The sequence below is a fragment of the Apodemus sylvaticus genome, chromosome 14 (genome assembly GCF_947179515.1).
Source record: "Apodemus sylvaticus chromosome 14, mApoSyl1.1, whole genome shotgun sequence".
NCBI lineage: Eukaryota > Metazoa > Chordata > Mammalia > Rodentia > Muridae > Apodemus > Apodemus sylvaticus.
Window position 1 is genome coordinate 21,995,973 of NC_067485.1, and position 21,160 is coordinate 22,017,132.

Consider the following 21,160-nt stretch of genomic DNA (forward strand, 5'->3'; position numbering starts at 1 on the left):
TCAGGTGGGCCTGAGATAGCCTGTCTGTAAGCAAAATCAAGAGTTAAAGGCGGAACTAGATTAACTTGTGGGGAAAGGTACCTAAGGAACCAATTCAAATGTAAATTCTTTCTATCTTGTCTAATACTCTTCTGTATGGCAGGGACCTCTTAAAATTTTTCTGATGGGCTATTGTTAGGAGAACACCTGCCCTGAAAAGGCAGTGACTGGAATTTTCGGAATGCCTTTTCTACCATAATAACATAAGTGGTTGGAGCAAAGCAAAGCAGAATTTTTTGGCTATAAGATGAATTCTTATATATTTATATTTGCTTGGTTAAGCCATGTCTCGGCTATAAGGAAATAGGAGAGTTTAAGAAATTGCCAAGTGAGATTTATCTGCTTCTAAATATACGGGGAGGTCTGTTATTCCCAGGAGACATTTTTTCTTTCGCCTCTGTCTGTAAAATATCATTTTTTTAGACTTTCACTGGGCCACCGCAGCACATACCTGCATAATTATACACATACACACATCTATCTGTGTGGTTTTCCTGCATGGGTGTCTGTGCCATGTGGATCGAGAACTGAAGGAGGCCAGAAGAGGGTGCTGGATCCCTTGGGACTGGCACTACATATGATTGTGAGCTGCCATGTGGGCACTGGGAGTTGAACCTAGGACCTCTGGAATAGCAACCAGTGCTCTTAACCTCTGAGCCATCTTTCTAGCCCCTGGTCCTCAGTATTCTGAGTTAAGGGTTAAACTAGATGCTCTCCATGTTCTGATCATGTACAGAGTTTTGTGATCTTGAGACAGACGAGTGAAAGACTAGTTAACTGGCAAGACCTGAGTGTCTGTTGTTTGCATACACTCCCCCCCCCAACTCCCACATGCACTCACATCATTGACTGGCTCAGTAATAACCAGATTACTAAGTATTTATGGTATTTTCATGCAGAGGTGTATATCTGTGATGTATCAGAGGGCAAACATGTTAAAATGACTTCGATTTTAAAAATACTAAATTACAGTGGCATGATGTGTCCTTGTTATATCTGCTGTCTTGTCATTATATCATATAAAAACTTGTTCATTCACTGAGTATAGTAGCACACACCTTTAATACTAATACTCAGGAGGCAGAGGTGGGCCTGGTCCACATAATGAGTTCCAGGATAGCCAGAGCAATACGGTGAGACCCTGTCTCAAACAAACAAACAAACAAACAAACAAAAAGACTGGTTTGTTTGTGGCACATGGGGGTCATTTGCATTAACATCAGATTAGTCAGGATATTCCTTTCATCATTCTAGTAATAAAGTATTTACATTATTTTGAACATGTATGTCTTGAAAGTGTTTGAAATATACTTCTTAATTAAAGTGTGTTTTAGTGTTGGTCAGTGTGTTTAATTTTGCCTAAATAAAGTTTAATAAGAAATAACAAGAAAATACAAAACAATCACGATAGTTTAAACTTTAAAAAAACAAGGGGTATTTATTTTATTTTTAATCATGTTTGTGTAGTGGTATATGTACATGTTAGTTAATGTAGGTTCTGTGGAGGACAGAAGAGGAAGTTGGAGTTACAGATGCAAGCCACCTAATGTGGATTCTGGGTCCTCTGGAAGAACTGCATGCACTCCTAACTGCAGGGGCATCTCTCCAGCAATATAGAAACTTTTGTCTTCTTGGCCAGTGACTGGACTGGATTGGAATGGACTTCTCATTTTTATGTTGTTTACTTTTAGCTCATTTAGAGACGAGTTTTGAAGAGGTCGAAAACCACCTGCTGCATCTGGAGGACTTGTGTGGGCAGTGTGAGTTAGAAAGACACAAGCAGGCCCAGGCCCAACACCTGGACATTTACAAGAAAAGTAAGAGGTGAGTTTCAAACTTGGCCTGCAACATGGTAATCTCAAAGTGTCTCTCCCCCCCCCCCCAAAAAAAAGAGTATTACATTTGTTTGTTTGTTTAGTGTGTGGGTGGGTGTGCGGGCGTGTCTTTTGTTTGTAAAAGTCCTAGAACAACTTGTGAGAGATGTTTCTCTGCTATCGTAAAGGTCCTCTGGTTTCAGGCAAGGGTTTTTACCCACTGAACCCTGGCCCCTCCCATGCTATTCTTCCGATGTAAAGGTCCCAGCCTGTGCTGTTCATTTACAATGTTGCCATTTAGTGCCGAGCTGTCAGAAGCTGGGGCCGGGTTTCCAAGAACCAGCCTCCGCCTGGAGAGGGGTTCTGAGAAAGGGGTGTTTAGAATGACTTGAAGTCAGTCATGGGGTACAAGCTGACAGCCTTTTAGTCTGCTTGGAATGGCTTCCTCTGTATCCTCTATTGGCTCTGTAGTCTGCTTGAGATAGTTTTCTGCTAGAGACAGCTCTCTCATGTTAGAAAAAATTCTGAATGTTTCCTGGATAGCTCATGAGTTTTCTGACCAAAGTTAGAAAAACTGCTAGAAAAAAATTCTTGGAGTTTTCTGAAATCCTGCTAGAAACATTCTAAAAGAGCGGTGTTCACTCTCCAAGGAGTTCTTCCTGGGTAGCTCTAGCTCTCATAGACTAAAGCCCAGTCTTTTTGTACATATCATTTCAGTCATTTACTCCTGGTTCCCTTTTGACTCTCCCATGAATCAGCATTTTATGACCTCAGCACTGACTGCTCTTCTGAAGATCCTGAGTCCAAATCCTGGCAACCACTTGGTGGCTTACAACCATCCGTAATGAGACCTGATGCCCTCTTCAGGGGGTATCTGAAGACAACTCCGGTGTACTTACACATAATAATAAATAAATCTTTGGGCCGGAGTGAGTAGGGCTGGAGGGAGCTTTAGTCCTGAGTTCAATTCCCAGCAACCACATGATGGCTCACAATCATCTGAACAGCTAAAGTGTGCTCATATACACAAAATAAATAAATAAATCTAAATCTTAAAAAAAAAAGAAAAAAAAAGAAAAATACAATCTAAGTTACTGGGAATGTCCTTAGATCTGATCTTAATTTTCTTCTCTTCTTTTCCTGGCTTTTTACAAATAGCTTATCATCAGTGTTCTTAGTTGTAAGATAGGGCGATAAGAATTTCTGTCTGGGTACTAAAGAAAAGAGACAGTTTTGTTTTTTGGTTTCCAAAGGGCCAAGTAAGAGCAAGCCTATTTAACTCACATAGTTGCTAGAGATTCTGAATTCTACTTGTCTTGTGTCTTTAAATGTGATGTGTAGAAATCCTGAGACAGGTTTAATCTACTTAAAACTGGCAGCCTTTCTGAAGCTTGCAGGTGAATATCTTTTTAAAAGAAACTTTTAAGAAGCAGGTCAGCCTGATTATTTATATGACTGATTAGTAATGTGTTATAATGTCAATAATTTGGTACAACAAAGACAGAATTGAACAGACAAATTCAGATGATTCTAGGCTATTTTTATTTTTGGAAAACACAGTAAAGTTATAAGGAAGTGAATGCTTATGACTCAGAAGAGCGAGAAGGTGAAAGAGGGAACCGCTGTGGCAGAGGTGTCGTCCTGTCCAGAAGGTGCAGGAGCACAGTGACAGTGGCCACAGGAGTCTGCCCTGGGTGAGGCAGAGGGCTTACGGAGAACTGAGACTTGAAGGATGCCGCTGTGGCCTCCGGACTCTGAAAAGGCTCAGGAACTGGAGCATCAGTGGCCTCGAAAGAGGCAGTGAATTGAAAGCAGGGTCTCCTGGTGAAAGGACGTATATATGGAGAGGTTGATCCTGGTTGCATTTGCAGGGACCAGGACTCAGCATAGTGAGTGGGGACAGGTCCACTGTCCACTACCTCAGAGATGAGGACCGTAAAACACTTCAGAGAGGTTTTAGATTAAGGATCACGTGTCTGAAGGATGAGTTACTCACAGCACTGTGTGCCGGCCCGCCTGGTGCTAAGTCCAACAGTCCTGTGAGGGGAGAGAGGATGATTATGGAAAAAAACAGAAAAGAAGACTCAGAGACAACGGTTAGAAACCAGGAGGGCAGTCCAGTCCATACTGTGACAGCCTCAAGTTTAATTCTCTTATTTATATACTTATCAGTATCTTGGGAAACAAGGCCACAGGCTCACCGAAACAATTTGCTAAAATGTGCACAAGACATTTCTTCCCATCCCCTCTGTTCTTTCCACCAAGGTCAACAGATTCTTCAGCCCCTAGCCTTGAGCCCAGGTGCACCTCCTCTCACCTTTCCTTGCCTCAGAAGGCTGGGAAATCTGCCAGCAGGCCCCAGCCTGCCTTGACGGTGCCTGGCAGGCAGATTTTCTCTCTCACCCCCCACCCTCCCTGCTTCAGAGAAGCAGCAAAACAGCTCCCAACACACTGGAACTAAATAAATATTTCTGGGCTAACAAAGATGGCAACCTCAAAGATGGTTGGTGCAAAACTGGGACTGTGAAGTCACATCCACTTGTGCCAGCACGCTGCAGACAGCTTTCTTTATGAGGTGCTATGTGGAATTGAGGAACGTGCACCCTGGCCTGCCCCTTCTAACCAGTGAGTGTTCAGGGGTGCTGCCCACATCCTTGGCCCCTGCATTTATGTGCTCAAGAGGAGAATGTGCTGATCAGGCAACTAGAGCCCTGGAGAATGTGCTGAGGGGCGGAGCCTGAAGTCTCTCCACTGGGGGCTGTGAGCAAGAGCAGAGAACTGGGCTCTACTGCACAGAAGACAGTGTGGGGAGACGTGCTCCTCTGTTCCTTAGAAAGCTTATGCTGTAAAAAAAATTAATGAATAAATACATAAATAATTTTTAAATAAGAGGAAGAAGGAAGAGGAGGAAAGAAAAGTGATTTGTTCTTAGAATGTAGATATTTAATTAGCAAAATATTTATCAGAGATAAGGAAATAAAATTGTTTCTAAGCGGAGAAGAACTCTGAGTTAGCTCATATGTACACTTTGCTAAGGAATTACTGGAGAATATAGTCCACCCAGGAGAGCCGACAACCATGCTCCACCCTATTCAGGAGGGAGGCAAACAGGAAGGCATCCAGGCTGATGGTGACCGGAACCCTTCGGGCATTACCAAGGGAGCTCAGCACTTGCCAAGAGCAATATTTCCAAGAGGAAATGGAACAAGCAGGTTGATAAGTCTGACCATGTTGTACAGTTTTATAAGCTGTGGTGGGGAAGTTGATGCTAAATTCGTTCAGATAGCTTTATTGGCTGTTTTGTTTTTCCCAAGAAAGCAAAAAGAAGGCAAATATTCAAGAGAAAGCAATTTTCAGGACAGGCCATAAGATAGCACATTCCAGTTACAAACAATGTCCACAGAATGTTGTGATCCTTAAATGCAGAATCAATGATACAGCTTTTTGGGGGAGCTGGGCACAAGAGAGCATGTTTATGTCAAGGGGGGGGCAGTCAATAAATTTTCATGTTGGTTTTGGCATATTGTTTATAAATATGCCAGTGCTAGTAATAACAGAATTGAATATGGTTGCTTGTGAAACTGGACAGAAGGATGGAGTGAGCTGCAGCCGGGGACCAGTTTGTAAATAAGCCCTCACAAGCGCTCCTTGACTTAAGGAATGTCCATGTACTATAAATACACAAATCAAATTTAAATTTTTCTTACTAGCACAACATTCCCAGAAGTGCTTTACATGAGTACTTACTCGCCAAGCATCCCATGATCAAATCCATTACAGAAACACTTACTTGCCTTGCGTGTCAGTGCATTAAAGGCTGAGAATTCCTGGAGGAAAGGCATTTGTTTGACTCAGTATTTCACAACTTTCTCCTTTATAGAACCAATTTGCATGTAATGCATATTAAAATAGGCACCTTAGTATTCTGTTTAACACTGAAAATTTAAAATATTGATAACAATAAAATAGCTTAGGGCTGGGGGAAAGAGCCTGGTGGGCAGCAATGCACTTGTCTTACAAGCATGCTGACCTGGGCCCTAGCCTGCAGCCCACATTAAAAAGCCAGGTTTGGGAGCACATGCTTGGAGCATTGGAGAAACAGAGCAGAGGATCCTAAAGCTTGTCGGCCAGTCAGCCAAGCCTGCTGGGTGAGCTCCAACCCAGCAGCCAGCTCAAAAAAAAAAAAAAGGGTGAATGGTGTCTGCAGAAGAATATCTGACGTTATCGTCTGGTCCTCACAGGCATGTGCACGCCAGTAAGCCAGCACACGTGCCATTAAAGTAATGGCACACCATGATATTAAAGCTTAACTTTCTGATTCTTAATGAGGACTCCTTAACATCAGCTGTTGTTCCTCCGATGCTTTCCACTTTGGCTTTTATTTATTTCGTTGTTTTGGGACAGGGTCTCTCATTGGTCTGAAACTTACTGATTAAGTTTACTAATTAGGCTCACTAGCCAGCGAGCCCCAGCGAGTCTCCTGTCTGTTTCCTCAGTCACAGGGCTGCAGATACATGTCACCATGCTTTACTTTTTAACACAGATTACTCAAACTCAGGTCTTCACGCTTGTATGGACTGAACTATCCCTCTAGTCTGAGTGAGAGTTTTTATGGACAGAAACGGGGACTGCCTTGATAATAGTACTAATTATGGTGTGGATAGAATATGATTTTAAGCAGACAGGAATTCATACTCTCAGGGGTAGGGTAGTTGGATGTATGGATTTAGCCCTACAATTTTTAACTCATGGATCTCTTGAACATGTTTTTGTAACCAGTTGTACATAGATTTCTCATAAAGAAATGAATGTTTACCATATGGGCCAAATAAAGGACTTAAACCCATGTATACACGTTTCTCTAGCTAACAGTTATAAAATAGGGTGAGTGGGGGTCAGCTTCCATTTTAGTCATGGAATATGGGAGCATAGACAGAACGTGTATAAAATGCCAGTCCCGGTGCATAGACTGAGCTCTGGGTAAATGGAATGGTGAGATAGCAATAAGAAAGGAGTAGACTTGTTTAGGTTCAGGGAAGACCTAAGGAGTTAAATAGAGCTGAGTCCTGAATCTGAAGGCTGCACTATGAGCATCTAGGACTGCACAAGTCTAGGCAGAAAGGACAGTATGAACAGAGATTCTGTGCCCTACAATACTAGATAGGTTTGAGAAAATGAAAAGAACAGCTAAAAAAATTTAATCTTGTAAAATTGTAATATAGTATCACAATAACTTCAGAAGTACTTATTGGAATTCTATCACAATAATTAGTTATTGTCACATTTAAAATTTTGCTATATCTCTTTGTGTGCGTGTCTCTATGTGCATGTGTGTGCTGGTGAGTCAGAGGACAGTTGGTTCTCTTTATCATGTAGGTCCTGGGGATTCAAACTCAAGTCACGAGGCTTGGTGGCACATACCTTTATACACAGAACCATCCCACTAGCCATGTATGATACTTAATATCATACATATCTAGGCTTGATGACACATGCCTCAGAGATCACACACACACACACACATACACACACACCATGCATAAGATATAATTTAAGATATTTCTTATTTCCAGTTATTGCTTAGATTTTCCCCTTTAGCCCACAGCATACCATTAGTACATCTTCAAAGTTGATTATAAATACCTCATAGTTTTAACAGCCTTTTGTTGGCTTAGGGACATGCTATCTCTTGGAGCCCAGTCACTGATATATTCCGACTCTGAAATTTGGTTGTTTCATGGATCCTCTGTCCTGTTGGTTAGAGTTGGTGCTGGTATATTTTGAGAGAGTTATCAGTCCTTTCTCCTTACATGTATAGATAGATTTATACATTTGTAGCTCATGATAAAGACTATGTTCTTTTCCTTGGTTTCTTTCATGATAATATGTAGTCTGACTTTGGAAATCTCTAGAACAAAGTGTAAGTGGTGCAAGTGAGAGGTTTCACATCATGTGGTATTGACCAGTGTGTGCATGTGCGCCTTGAGTGCTTGGATTGGTGGAAGGCAGGCCTGGCAAGAGTGTGACACACAGCTTGCCTTTGCTGAGAAGAAAACAACGGAAGTTGGTGTCAGGCTCCAGGATAAAAAAGGTTCTGGACCAAAACAGGAGGTTCAGAGCTCCTTCCCAAAGGAAAGGATAGGGAAGGAGTAGCTGGGTTCCTGTGGCTCTACTGTGAACTTGGATGTGCTCTGGAAAGTGGGCAGGATGCCAGATGCGACCTTGAGGCCACTCCACTGGTGAGGCAGAGACAGCAAGATCAGAAGTTCTATCCTTGGCTTCATAGTGAGTTCAAGGCTAGCTTGAATTGCATAATAAGAAAAGAAATAAAAAGAAAAGAAAAAAGAAAGCTAGGTTAGATGATCTTCTGAGGCACCCTTCATGAAAAGGCAGTGGCTTTCTGCATCTCCCCGGGGTGGAATAATAGGAACCAGATTTAGTCTCTATGTGATTCGGTTAAAAAAACAAAAACAGACAACAGAAGTGAGATAAAGCTTCTTAAATCACTGGAGTTTGGACAAAAGAAATGTGACAGTGTTTGACAGCTAAGTGGGCAGTGTGATTGCTGTAGTGCCTGCTGCCAGTGATGCAGAGGAGAGAGGATCCCAGGAAGAGCCTGGCTGAGTTGAGCACACACAGCTGAGAGCTACAGAGGAGAACACAGCTAGAGTTGATGGGACACCGCAGTGAAAGGACAGAGGAGCTCAGGGGAGGAATCCCAGAAATCTGCAGAGGGTTTGCCATGAGCAGGAGGGGAAATGCCCAGCAGGCCTGAGCAGTTGTTGATGCTGCTGCTCCCATTCTCAGCAGCTGGATGAAAAACTCCTAAATCCTGGTGCCTGAGGAAGCACTCGGAACGTCTGGAGTCAGCAGAGCGTGATTGCCTCCTGACTGAGCATTGCTCTAGACCTCTGTAACAAATCACAGGCAAGCGTCCAAAGGGCCAACTGTTTCCAACTCAATTAACAGTGTCTCAAATAAAGCTCATGAATATTTATAGGGATACAAAAGTATCTAGTGCTCAAGATAAATCACAATGTCTGGCTTGTAATCAAAGATTACTAAACAACCATATTGAAGAGGATAACCCATCAATCAAAACCATTCAGAATTGACACAGATGTTAGAATTAGCAAACAAGAGCAGTATAAATAGCTACTGTAACAGTAGTCTGCAAGTTCAAAAAGGAGATGGAGAGATGGGCCCATGGTTAAGAGCATTTGATGCTTTTGTAGAGGTCCCAGATTTGGACCCTCGTACCCATCCATATAGAACAGCTTACAGCTTCCTGTAACTGCAGCTCCAGGGACTCTGTATCCTCTCTTGGTTCCAACGGGAACTGCACTTGTGGATATACCCCACCCCTATATAACCATAGTTAAAATGAAAGTTCAAAAAGGAGAAATACGGAAAATATTTGTGAACATCCAAACTCAAGTTTCTTCTCCATTTTGTCCTTTAATATTTCCCCTCTCAGTGCCACTTTGATGATTCATAAAATTAATTCTTGGTGGTTAATTAAAAGTACCCAGAACCTCTTATTTTACTACATTTAGTAAAAGTTTGTAGTTACACTTACTAGGCCAGCAACCTCTTGGAATTCTTGGTAATTCTGTGGGTTTAATAAATATTGTCTTTCAAAATCAAACCTATACCTATAAGTTGGCTTGCTCTAAAGTATCTTAGAAGTTTTTGTAGTCACAAGAACAGATATAGTTAGAATAGCTTCTTAGATCCTTGGACTGACAGTATATAAATTTTTGAACAGTTAACATTGAACAAAAATGTTTTACTTTTACAGAGCCATTTGAATGGCATAGAAATCTCTAAAATGGAATATAGTCATAACAGAAGATACACCAATCTTGAGAAAATTATATTGACTGAGCTGGAGGTAACTCAGTAGTAGAACATTCCCCTAGTATGTCTGAGGTGTAGGTTCTGTTACCAGGGACATATTAAACATATAATAGAGAGAGTAGGGGCCTTTTTGAAAATCAACAAAATATAATTAGCTCAGGTTTTATAACAGAAATTAACCACTTTTCTAGAGATAGTTCAGTTGTATGTGCTTATACTTCATGATTTACAAACTGTAATAATTCTTAGTATCTCTGAACCAGTTTATTAAATCTGCAAAGATAGTTTGGAACTAAAATTTTACACAAGTTGTGGTTTGTTTGTTTGTTTGTGACATGATCCAGCCTAGCCTTGAACTTCGGATCAGGGGTGAATTCTGAGTTCTTCCCAGGGCCTTAAGTATGAAGCTGCTGCTTCCAGTGTTGAGCTGCTTGTGTCTCCCTGCGCATTGGCATCTGCCTTGCTGCTGACGTGAGTGACAGGAGAAGAAATGACTGTCAAAGGGACCAGAAAGCAGAGTGCTCCTCCCCTTTGCCCCAGACTGGTCCTCACTGTCTCAGTGCTGTGCTCAAGCATGATAAATGATGGCTCAGAGTAAGAAGCAGGTCTCCATTTTGCCTACCTGTACTCTTTGTAGTCTTTAGCTCTAGCTTAAGAAAATGTCATGGCCACTGTTTCAAAGAACAGGAATTGATTTATTTATTGTACTGGCTTCCATAAAGAGACATTTCCCCCAGTCCCCTCATTGAGCATCACTTGAATTTTCTTTAAGTTGCATATCAGGTTTTGCTTATAACAGTTTTTAAATTAATTTAAAAAAATACATTGTCATAAAATAACACACTTCTCTTAAGAGAAAATAAAAATTATAGGTAGTTCTCAAATTATTGCAGTAAGATGTGTGATCTTATGCTTTTTTTGGGTGATCTATACTTTAACATGGATACTTTCCATTAATAATGGAACTTGGAAAGAATACTTAAAGATGAATACTGGACTAGTTAAAGGAAAGGTAAAATATCATTTTACTTGACACACCATTAATATGCCTCTTGAAAAAAAATACTAATGGATGAACAAGGTGTGTGGCACACCACAGTTAAAATTGTGCTTAATGGAAATTGTATAAATTTGTGTCTTATTAAAATACTGAGAGAGAATAAATGTAGGATATGCTTAATGTTTAATATGTATTTTCTTAACCTTTTAGGTAACTAAATCTATTGATAAGTAATTTTTAATTACCCAACCTTATAAAATTGGCCAATTTGAATTCTCCAGCACTGCTAACTTAGGTTTTCTCTATTATAGGTTTCAGTTTGCTTATAGACACCTCATTGTTGACACCTCTTGGATTCTCATATAGGTTCTGTTACTTCCTGTTCCTGGCCCCTCCTTAGGAGTTTTGACCTATCCTTGCTCATCCACCACCGCCTGGGGATCTTGGCCTTCAGTGTGGGCATTGCTTTGCCTTCTAGACACTTCTCCTTTGCATTCCAACACTCATTCAGGATCACCAAGCCCTGAAATATATTCCACTACAAAACTTGGATGTTTCCAGTCATGCTGCCTTCTACAGAGTTCTGCAGCATGTGGGTCTTGGAGATCTTTCTCCTCCTGTAGTCTCTTCTCAGTTCTGAGTCCAGATTAACATTTTTAAAATTTCATCTGTGCTTTTTTTGTATTCACTGGAGACTTCTCAGGTCTTTTACTGTAATATAATACAGCAATATAGCAACTGTACTGTAATATAATACAGTTTATTGCTGTTACCAACAAGCCCATTCCTTAGTCCTTCGTTGTCTTTTTTTTTTTTTTTTTTTGGAGCTTTTTTTAAAAATTCCACATTATATTTGTTACTATATCTCTCAGAATCTTTTCAACTTTAAAATGCCCATGAACCTAGGATCATATCATCTTATTTTACTTTTATGCTCTTATTTACTCTTACACAATACAGATCATGTGAAATATTTTTATGGAGAGATGTGTTTTCTCCCTTTAGCTGGGAGTGACAAAATCCTGTGCCTTTTCCTTCTCCTGGCTTGAGACTTGTGGAAAAACTACCATTTCTTTGGGGGGGTCTATTTTTTTTTAACTGTCTGAACCTTTTGTACATACAAGTAATGTTGGGGGTTCCTTTAAAGGTTCCATGATGAAGAATTAATCTGTGAGAGGTTGGCCAAGTTGCCTCTCCTGATGAGTTCTAAAAGAACCAAAACGAGAAGCCAGGGATTAGAGGGAACGCAAGGCAGCCCAGTACTGAGTGCAAGCTGTACAGGAAAGCTTCCGTCTCTTTTGTTTTTATTATCATAGTTCCTTTTATAACAGTTACGCATTTAAGGAATTCACCAGAGAAACCTGCTTCACAGGCAGCATGCTCAAGGTAATACCAAGCAAACATGATGCTATTTTTCTTTAGAAAAATGTCTAAAGTATAGGAATGTCACATACTCTTAACTGTTCTCTAGAAATTAAGGAAGGTCACAGGCATTCCTGTCTTCCTTCTTACATTTGTTTTCATTCCAGATTTCCTTCTTGAGAAATATAGGCATCAGATGTTCCTGTCCCCCATTCAAAGATTCATTATAGCCTCACATAACCTTAATTCATACCCCAATATAGGCCTACCTACTAAGTCCATCTTTATCATCACAAAACCTTGTTGACTCTTAGGCTTTAGTGGGTATTGTCCCAGTTCTGGAAAAGGACTAAGTAAGATCTATTCTAATGGGTCTATTTATTCTTCCTCCAGTATCAGTATTGTATGTGGCCCACAAGGCTTTGAGTCCTTCACATAAGTAAGGAACACTTTGAGGGTTGCCCTTTTCTGAGTCCAAGACATAATGCAAACTACAAAGAAAATTTGGTGCAGGTGGGTCAGGAAAATGAAGTTAATCTCCATCAGAAGCAAACTGCATTTGACACTTTGCTTGAGCAGTGAGTTGTCCTTGTCCAGTGGGTTGACTCTGGTAGTCGGACACAATAAAAAGGAATATTGTTTGGGAGGAGAGCCTAGAGTCACTTGTGTTAGGGTCATGGGGCATGCAAATAATGAGGGAAGGACCACCAAAGTCAGAAATAAATCAGAAACAACTTTATATTCACTGCAGGGGTGGAGGGATGCTTCTAACTGGTTATGGTTGCAGCCAGGCTTGAGAGCTGACCACGACTTTGCAGGGCAGGAGCAGTGTCCTTATGAAGCATAAGCCCACAGCAGATGTTCAGGGGACAATGAAGAAGGGATTTGTAAATGGGGTTAGTTCTTGAGGCCAGTGGGTGGTGTATAGCAAGATGTTGGTACAGGCTCAAGCTACTCTTAGGCAGTGGTCTTACCTCAACTTTTATTGTGCTAACTGAAAAGAATGTAGGGCCTGAGGACATGCAGTAAGATGGGGCGGAGGCCAGTGCTTCTAATTACTCTGGGCTCTTCAACTTGGGTAGAGTCTTAGTCATAGTTGGTTGCTGTGAAAAGATACCATGACCAAGGCAACTCTGTAAGAAAGTATTTAATTGGGGGCTTGCATAAAGTTTCAGAGGTTTAGTCCATTATCATGATAGTGGCATGCAGGCAGGTGCTGGAATGGTATCTGAGAACCACATCCCAGCTATAGGCAGGAAAGAAGAAAGAACTAGGCCTAGCATGGGCTTTTGAAACCTTGACACCCACCCAGTAACACACTTCTCCACAAGGCCAAGCTTCTTAGTCCTTGTAATCCTTTCAAATAGTGCTACTCCCTGGTGACCAAGCATTCAAATATGTGAGCCTGTGGGGGCCATTCTTATTCAGCCACCACAGCATGGCTAGGCTACTGATTTGAGTGTTACTTATTGGAGAAGTGTCCTGCTGACCTGGACTGAAGACCATTCTGGGTTGGCAAGCCTTTTTTTCTTTCTTTCTTTCTTTCTTTCTTTCTTTCTTTCTTTCTTTCTTTCTTTCTTTCTTTCTTTCTTTCTTTCTTTCTTTCTTTCTTTCTTTTTTTTTATCTTGTTCCAGGTACTCTGGAATGTTCTACTGGGCTATTCTCCTATACTATACTAGTTCAGGCAGCCTGTAGCCTTCCTTCTTATTTGTGTTTCTTTCTTTTTTTTTTTTTTTTTTTTTTTTTTCTTTTCTTTTCGAGACAGGGTTTCTCTGTATAGCCCTGGCTGTCATTTGTGTTTCTATCTTGTCCTTCCTCTCCCTTGTTTTCTTTTAAAGGTCTCACACTATACAGGCCAGACTAAACTTCAGCTCACAGCAGTCTTCCTACTTTAGGCTCCTCTCGGAGCTGGGATTATAGGTGTGAGCTCAGCTATCTTTTGACTTGATTTTTGGTGAGCCTGCTGGTCTTGGGAGATAGTCCCTGTACAAAAGTGCAGCTTGTGGCTGTCACACTGTCATTTTTCTCACTGGTTCCTTCGTGGATTCCAAAATGACCCTAGAAAAGGGTTTCACAGTGAAATTTAAAACAATGGCCAATTTAGATTTCTTTTGCCTTAAGATCTGGGTATAGACAAGTCAATATTGGTTGACACACTTGTGGAATAGTTGTTAAAAAGTTGATTGTTGTATTCTGGGCTTTTCCCTTCAGTGGACCAGGCTGGTGTCACTAACATTAATCACAGGAGGAGAGCAGGTTGGCCTTACAAACATGTTTGGGCTTTCTCAGGACTTAGCAGTGTTTTAGTTGGTAGAAGCCAGTGTCTGGACATCATAGGTCCTTATTAAGACTCTAGATCATTATTTATTTAATTTATTTGTTTATTTTTAAAGGTGGGTCCTTGCTCTGTTGCCTAAGCTAGACTCAAACTTGTGTTCCTCCTGTCCTAGCCTCCTGAATGCTAGGGTTACAGGTATGTACCACCATACCTAGCTAGACCCAGAATTCTGTAGAAAACTCTTAGATAGAGGGAAAACTGTGTGTGTGTGTATGTGTGTGTGTGTGTGTCCATACACATACTTAACACACAAGCCACAGCACTGTTGAGGAGGTTAGAGGAGAAAACTTGTGATGGTCAGTTCTTTCCTTCCATCATGTGTGTTCTAGAAATTAAACTCAGGTCATCAGGCATGGCAGCAAGCCATCTTGCCAGCCCCATGTCAGAATACTTGTAAATATTACTTTAGGTTTGGTTTTTGTCAAGGGAATTCGAGCCATTTCCTGAATTTTCAGATTGTTTTCCCTTGTAAGAAAACTGTTTGTCTCACTTGACCTCCCAAACAAGAAAGGTAAACCAAAATGTTACAGGATTTTGAATGTTTAGACAATATAGTATGGAAGGGAGCTGGCTGTAGGAGATGCCACACCAGTTTTACCATTCTATGAGAGACACCTTGAATTTTTGAATTTTAGCTTTTAGCAGTGAATCTTTCTTTTAAAGATTTATTTTATTTATATGTGTACACTGTAACTGTCTTAAGACATACCAGAAAAGGACATCAGATCCTATTACAGATGGTTATGAGCCACCATGTGTTTGCTGGGAATTGAACTCAGGACCTCTGGAAGAGCAGTTAGTGCTCTTAACTGCTGAGCCATCTCTCTAGCCCACAGCGAATCTTTTAAAAAGCTATTTTAGAATGTTGCTTCTGAGACTTCCAAATGTCGGGTAAAATAACTCTCATTCTAGGACTAGACCTGTTTGAAGATCCAGGATTTTCCTAGCATACTGTAATATGCGGGGCTAATGTTCATCTGGAATGTTTTACATAAAAGTCCCTGAAATTCTCTCTTTTGTCACTTGTGTGTCAACATTTGCCATCCAGGTTCTCTTAACCCTGAACAGGGGAGATGTCCTAGAAAGTGGAGAAAGGATGTTTATGAATGTTGGGGTCCATTTTACACTGTATTTTGCTTCTCACAAAGAACAGGTAAAACCCCAAGTGTGATACTACACAGCTGTTCACGCAGTGCTTCTTTGTGTACCTTGTTACACAGATATTTTCTTGAGTTTGATAGTGGCCTTGTGGCAAGCAGCCCTTCTGTAACAAGCTTACCCTACAGCAGGACTGTCTTTGTTGGCACAATCGTGGTATACTTTGGTGCCACATGGATCCTCTTTGTCCAGAAAGGGCCAGCATTGTAGTTAGCTTGGGGTGTTGAATTGGGTTCTGAACGTGCCTATGTTTTTAGTAAGACCTAGAGTGTAAATGACAGTCTTGTATTACAGGAGAGCTAGTCCTTACTAAAGAGACATACATCCCCAAATGTTCTTATTAATACTGACTGATACAGGGAAACCATACACTTCCACAATTATAAGAGACAACTGGGATGCCACTTGCTGTGACCTCTTGTCAGAGTGTTGACTTTGTGGGCGTTATCTGTTTGTTCCCTGAGTGTTACCCGAGGAATGTGAGGATGCATGCATCCTTCACTGGCATGGACACCCAGCAAACCAGACGAGGCCTAGAGGTGTGAGGCTCTTCAGGGCCAGGGAGAGCTGGGGATGGCAGTCCTTCATATTGTTCTCTGCTTTTCCTCTTTGCTGCTGAGGGGAGAAATAACTACTGCTGTTCTGGTAAATTTTAGTTGAAGACCTTAAAAATGTATTGTTTGGTATTTATCAAAATTATAAGTGCTTTTCTAAATTTTTTTGTATGAGTTGGACCACATATAGCATGAAAATGTTCTCTGTATTCTTATATTTTGTTTTTTGTAACTTAAATTAGTAGAGATTTTGAGCCATTTGGAGATAAGACCCTAAATCAAAGCCATTACTTCAGTCTGATTGTGTTGATATTTTCAATGATGCATAGCTGATATGTGAATATCCAAAGCTATTGTGGGTATTTTCAGCACATAAACTGTGCAAGAACAATTTTCAGTGGGAAGGAATTATTTTAAATGTGCTTTTCTCTTTTCTTATAGGAAGGAGCTTGAAGCCTTCAAAGGTAATTCTATGTTTAACTCTTCACTTCCAAGTAGTTGAGGATTAATTGATGTCAGATGTTGCAGCTTGGTGATAAGGAAATAGCTCTTTCTGTCCTATAAACCGGGCAGTTTACATTAAAAGGCGGAAGTTGGCAAAGTCTGTTTGCATAAGTGTTAATCATAGTAAGTTTGAAATTCTGATTTAACTGTAGCACAGGCACTGTGTGAAATTTTGTGCTAACCCCTGGTTCGCTTACTCTGAGTTGTTGAGCCTTAGGGTTTCAGAAACTGGTTTGTGCTGTACATAGTCTGTCTGGGTGGCAGGAAGAGGAGACGTGGAGGAGCTTAGGATATGCCTATAGTCTCAAGAACTTGCAAGCAGTTTACTGTATCAGAGCTGGGTCCTGTTCCTGAACTGTTTTGTGACTTTGATGAGTCTTTTGACCTTTGGCTTGGTTTCTCCATCTGTAAAATTAGAGATTTTGATGAAACACATTCTGAGATTCTGAAAAGCAAACCAGTGTTACTTTTATGTTAGAGGAGCGTTTTAAGGGGGACATGGTGAACAGTTCTCAGCCATGTTGTCCATATTTGGTCATATTAGTGATTGTTTTGTTGCTGTGACAAAATGCTGTGACTAAGGCACTTTAGGAGGAAGGGTTTATTTAGTTCCAGAGGGAGAATACATAACAGCAATCAGAATCTGGAACAAGAAGCTGAGAGGTCACATCTTTAACCACAGACAGGAAGCAGAAAGTGAACTGAACGTGGATTGATGATAGAAGCAAACGAGGCCTGCCCTTAGTGATGGATTTCCTGCAGCCGAGCTGTGTCTTCTCAGTTGACAAGCATTGCCCCCAACTGGAAACCGAGTGCTCAACTGCCTGGCTGTGGGGGACATTTCTCATTGAAAGCACCACACTGGTCATGGGGAAACACTTGTACAGAAACCCACAGACTTCCTAGCAGTCAGAGCCCTTCCAGTATGACCGTCAGGTGTTCCTTACTAATTCCATAGAAACTACCAGTCTCAGAGACTCTTTACAAGAAATAGAGGAGGTAAATTATTGTTGATTCTCCTGTGGTCTACAGCATATTTGTTACAACACAGGTAAGCTTGCACTGACCTACTGAGTTGAGTAAAAGCTCTCCAGTATGTTGTTTATGGTTTGCATTACACTGTATGCCTCACTTGTTAGCAGTTCCAGAAAAATAACTACTCTTTAAGATCCTAAAGGCTATTCCTATTGTGGCTGGATTGAGCAGACTCTGTTTTGTCTACATTTCTGTTTTACCCACTGTGGTGACTCAGCGCATGGCCAGTTGTTGAAGATAATGTTCTGTGACCATGTGATAGCATGTACTGTCACACTCATGGCTTTTACAGAACTGTAATCCCCTATTCATGAGCATTTTTTTCAGTTGTTTGAATGAAATAATATTTGAAATACTCATCAAATGCCTCTTTGCTTCTGGTTTGTTTTGATTGACCAGCTTAGCATTTCTTACATAATAAAGAAATGGGGAAGCCCAGCCAAGCTGACAGGAAGAGACAGGCAGGCACACGTGTTATATAAGGGGTCAGCTGTACTCGCAGCTCCCAGATGAGGCATTTTCTTGTAGCGTATTGTTCTCAGGGACCAACTGTTTGCAAAAGCTTGGCTAGTATTACATACTGAATTATTCTATTTAGGATGAAACACCTTGTTTATACACACATTTCTAATTTTGTGCAACATCTACACCAGATCTATCCACAGAACAATTTATGCTCTTGAATGTGACCAAACTTAAAATTTGCATCATAGGTAGGCTTTAAGTGTATTTTTAGAGTCGCCCTTGTGTTGAGTACAGTGGCATGCACCTATATTCCAGTGTGTTGAGGAGGCTGGGGTAGGAGAGTGAGTCGTCCCTGAACCTGGGAGCACAGCAGCATCAGCCTGATCAAAAGGAAGGAGAGCCTGTATTGAAAGAAGGGGTAGGGAAGAAAAGAAAAAGCATTTGCATTTCAGTGTTTGCCAATACTTTGGAAGCACAACTAGCCAATAACAAGAAGATTAATTATTCTTCCAAAATATTAATGGGAAAAAGATTTAAAAATTCATTCAAACATGTTATAATTCTATTTTTTGTAAGTGTTGCCTTTGTTCTCCCGTTTGAGAGGTTTTACTCTCTCCAGTGTTACTCAGCTTAGTACTCATCCTCAGAAGCCGTACTTAGTCATCCTCAGACATCATCCTCAGACATCATCCTCAGACGTCATCCTCAGAAGCCCTTCTCTGAGTTGGGGAAATCAGTGATTTGGAGGGAACAGAGCACAAGGTTAGAAGCACTCATGTTAGTAACAGAGCTGGTGTTGTCCCTAGGTCTGGTTTGGGGGCTGAGGCTGGTGAGCTCGGCTTATTGTGCACTTCTGTTGCACGCGGCAGATGTCTGCTGTCGTATGAGACCAGTGGTTTTAATGGTGGTAGTGAGAAGAGTTTTTAATTCCCCAAATGCTGCATTCCTTTACGCTTGGTGAGGAGTAAGTATTAAAGAGTAGAGAAAGGATAGGATTTCTTTTTTCAGAGCTAGAGTTTGTTACTAAGGACTGTACAAAGGGCCTTTATACATGCTAGAAAAGTATTCTTCTGAACTCTGTCCCATCCCTTTGTAATTTTGTGTTGCTAAATTAGCTAGGCTTGTCTCGCAATGCATGCTCCTTCTGTCTCAGCTGGGATAATAGGTATATGCTACAATCCAGCAAGAATAGAATCTCATTTAATTTTTTAAAAGGACTATCTTACTATTCTGAATAGACCAGGCTGGCCATGAATTCACAGAGATAGATCTGCCTCTACCTCTTCAGTGATGGGATTAAAGGCACTTGGCAACACATCTGCTATTTTTATTTTTATTTTTATTTTTATTTTTATGTGTGTGTGTGTGTGCAGCTCTGTGGAGTCTGCTCACACTTTCCTCCTTTACATGGGCCCCAGGGTTAAACTCAGGTATTTAGGTTAATCTTATTTTCATAAAACACTATTTTGGTAGCATGAATGTATATACATCGTATGTGCAGTGCCCGTAGTCATCAGCGAGGGGGTTGGGTCCTCTGGAACTGGAGTTCCAGAAGGTAGTGAGCGAGCTACTGTGTAGCTAACGAAGCAGATCCTGGTACAGCAGCTGCTGAGCCATCTCCTCAGCCCCTAGTTTTAAAAGTAGGCTTTTATTCCTGTATAAATCTTAAAAATTACTCTTAAGATTTTAAGTCTAAAAATGTGTCACTGCAAAGGAACAAAGATTTACAGTTAGATATTTCTATCTAATTATATATACTTGACTTAACAGTTTTATATATTACATTTGCCCTTTTACCTTTGGCAAAGCAACTACCAGACCCTTTTCTCTGGAAAATATACCACCTGGTACCCATGCTTGCTGAATACTTAGAGGAGGCGCTGGCCACTCTCAGATACCTATCTCCAAAAGTGAACAGCATACTTAGCCAGGGAAAGTGTCTGCTCAGACAGCCACCTCTGCAATGTACTGCTCTCTGTGCTCAAATTAAACACTGGGTAAAAATGGAACCTCACAGTTAAGGGCAATTATAATAAATGAGAATTGCAACTCTTTGGGAAACTTAATATAGTTAGCCTGTAAATTTTGCCCTAAATGGCATAGTCAGGAAGTAGAAAGGATCCAGAGGAAGGGACTCTGTATGTGGACTGTACCATCTATATGTCTGTTCTGTCTTTTTTAAATCTAGTGCAGTGTGGGTAATTAATATAAAATTTTTCAGTCATGGGGCTGGAGAGATGGCTCAGCAGTTAAGAGCACTGACTGCTCTTTCAGAGGTCCTGAGTTCAATTGCCAGCAACCATATGATGGTTCACAACCATCTGTAATGGGGTCTGGTGACCTCTTCTGGTGTGTCTGAAGAGAATAATGGTAGTGTACTCATATGCATAAAATAAATGTACTCATATGCATAAAATAAATCTTTTAAAAAAAGAATGTTTAGTCAGAAGACAATGCTTAATGAGTACATAATTAAAACTATGGATATGTTTTAAATTAAAATATCTGCATTGTGTCTTAATAGATTTCTGTCAATTCCTTTTAGAAAATTAAATGGCCAAAATGGATTCAATTTAATAAGGTATCCATTATAATCTACTATTTAACATAAAATCTATCTGTGTCAGTAATGTGGTAAGTTGAAAACATGTCAGGATTTAGGAGTTGTCATGATTCCAGTAACTGATATCATCAGGAGTTATGTGGAATGAGCCAACGAGGGCCAGCCCACTTAATGACGTTTGAGGCTTTGCCTTAGAAAATACTGGAGCAGTAAAGGAAATAGGGAAGAGAGTCCAGCAACTTAAACTCGGAAGGGAAAAGGTTAAGAGGAGAAGCAGCCGTAATGCTGATGGTAGCTCTGTGTAACAGCTGAGCAGGTGGGCAGACCCGTTACCTCTAACAGTGAGGAGGAACGTGGAGGAGCTGCCTGTGGAGGAAAATCCAGGCTGTGGGTCAGAAGGCAGTCAAGAAGTAGCGCTTCATAAATGAAAGAAATGAACATGCAGCTTAAGATAGGATCAGGGAAGC

The 21,160-nt window shown here is 40.8% G+C and overlaps 1 protein-coding gene across 2 annotated transcripts in view; it reads left to right on the top strand.

The window, feature by feature from the left end:
* Nucleotides 1–21,160, top strand: part of Dtnbp1 (dystrobrevin binding protein 1) — an 86,017-nt gene that overhangs the window by 34,264 nt on the left and 30,593 nt on the right. For both annotated transcript variants that reach the window (XM_052157279.1, XM_052157280.1), the window contains exons 6-7: nt 1,731–1,863; nt 16,568–16,590. In XM_052157279.1, coding sequence (XP_052013239.1) covers nt 1,731–1,863; nt 16,568–16,590 — 156 coding nt within the window. The remainder of the gene's footprint in view (nt 1–1,730; nt 1,864–16,567; nt 16,591–21,160) is intronic.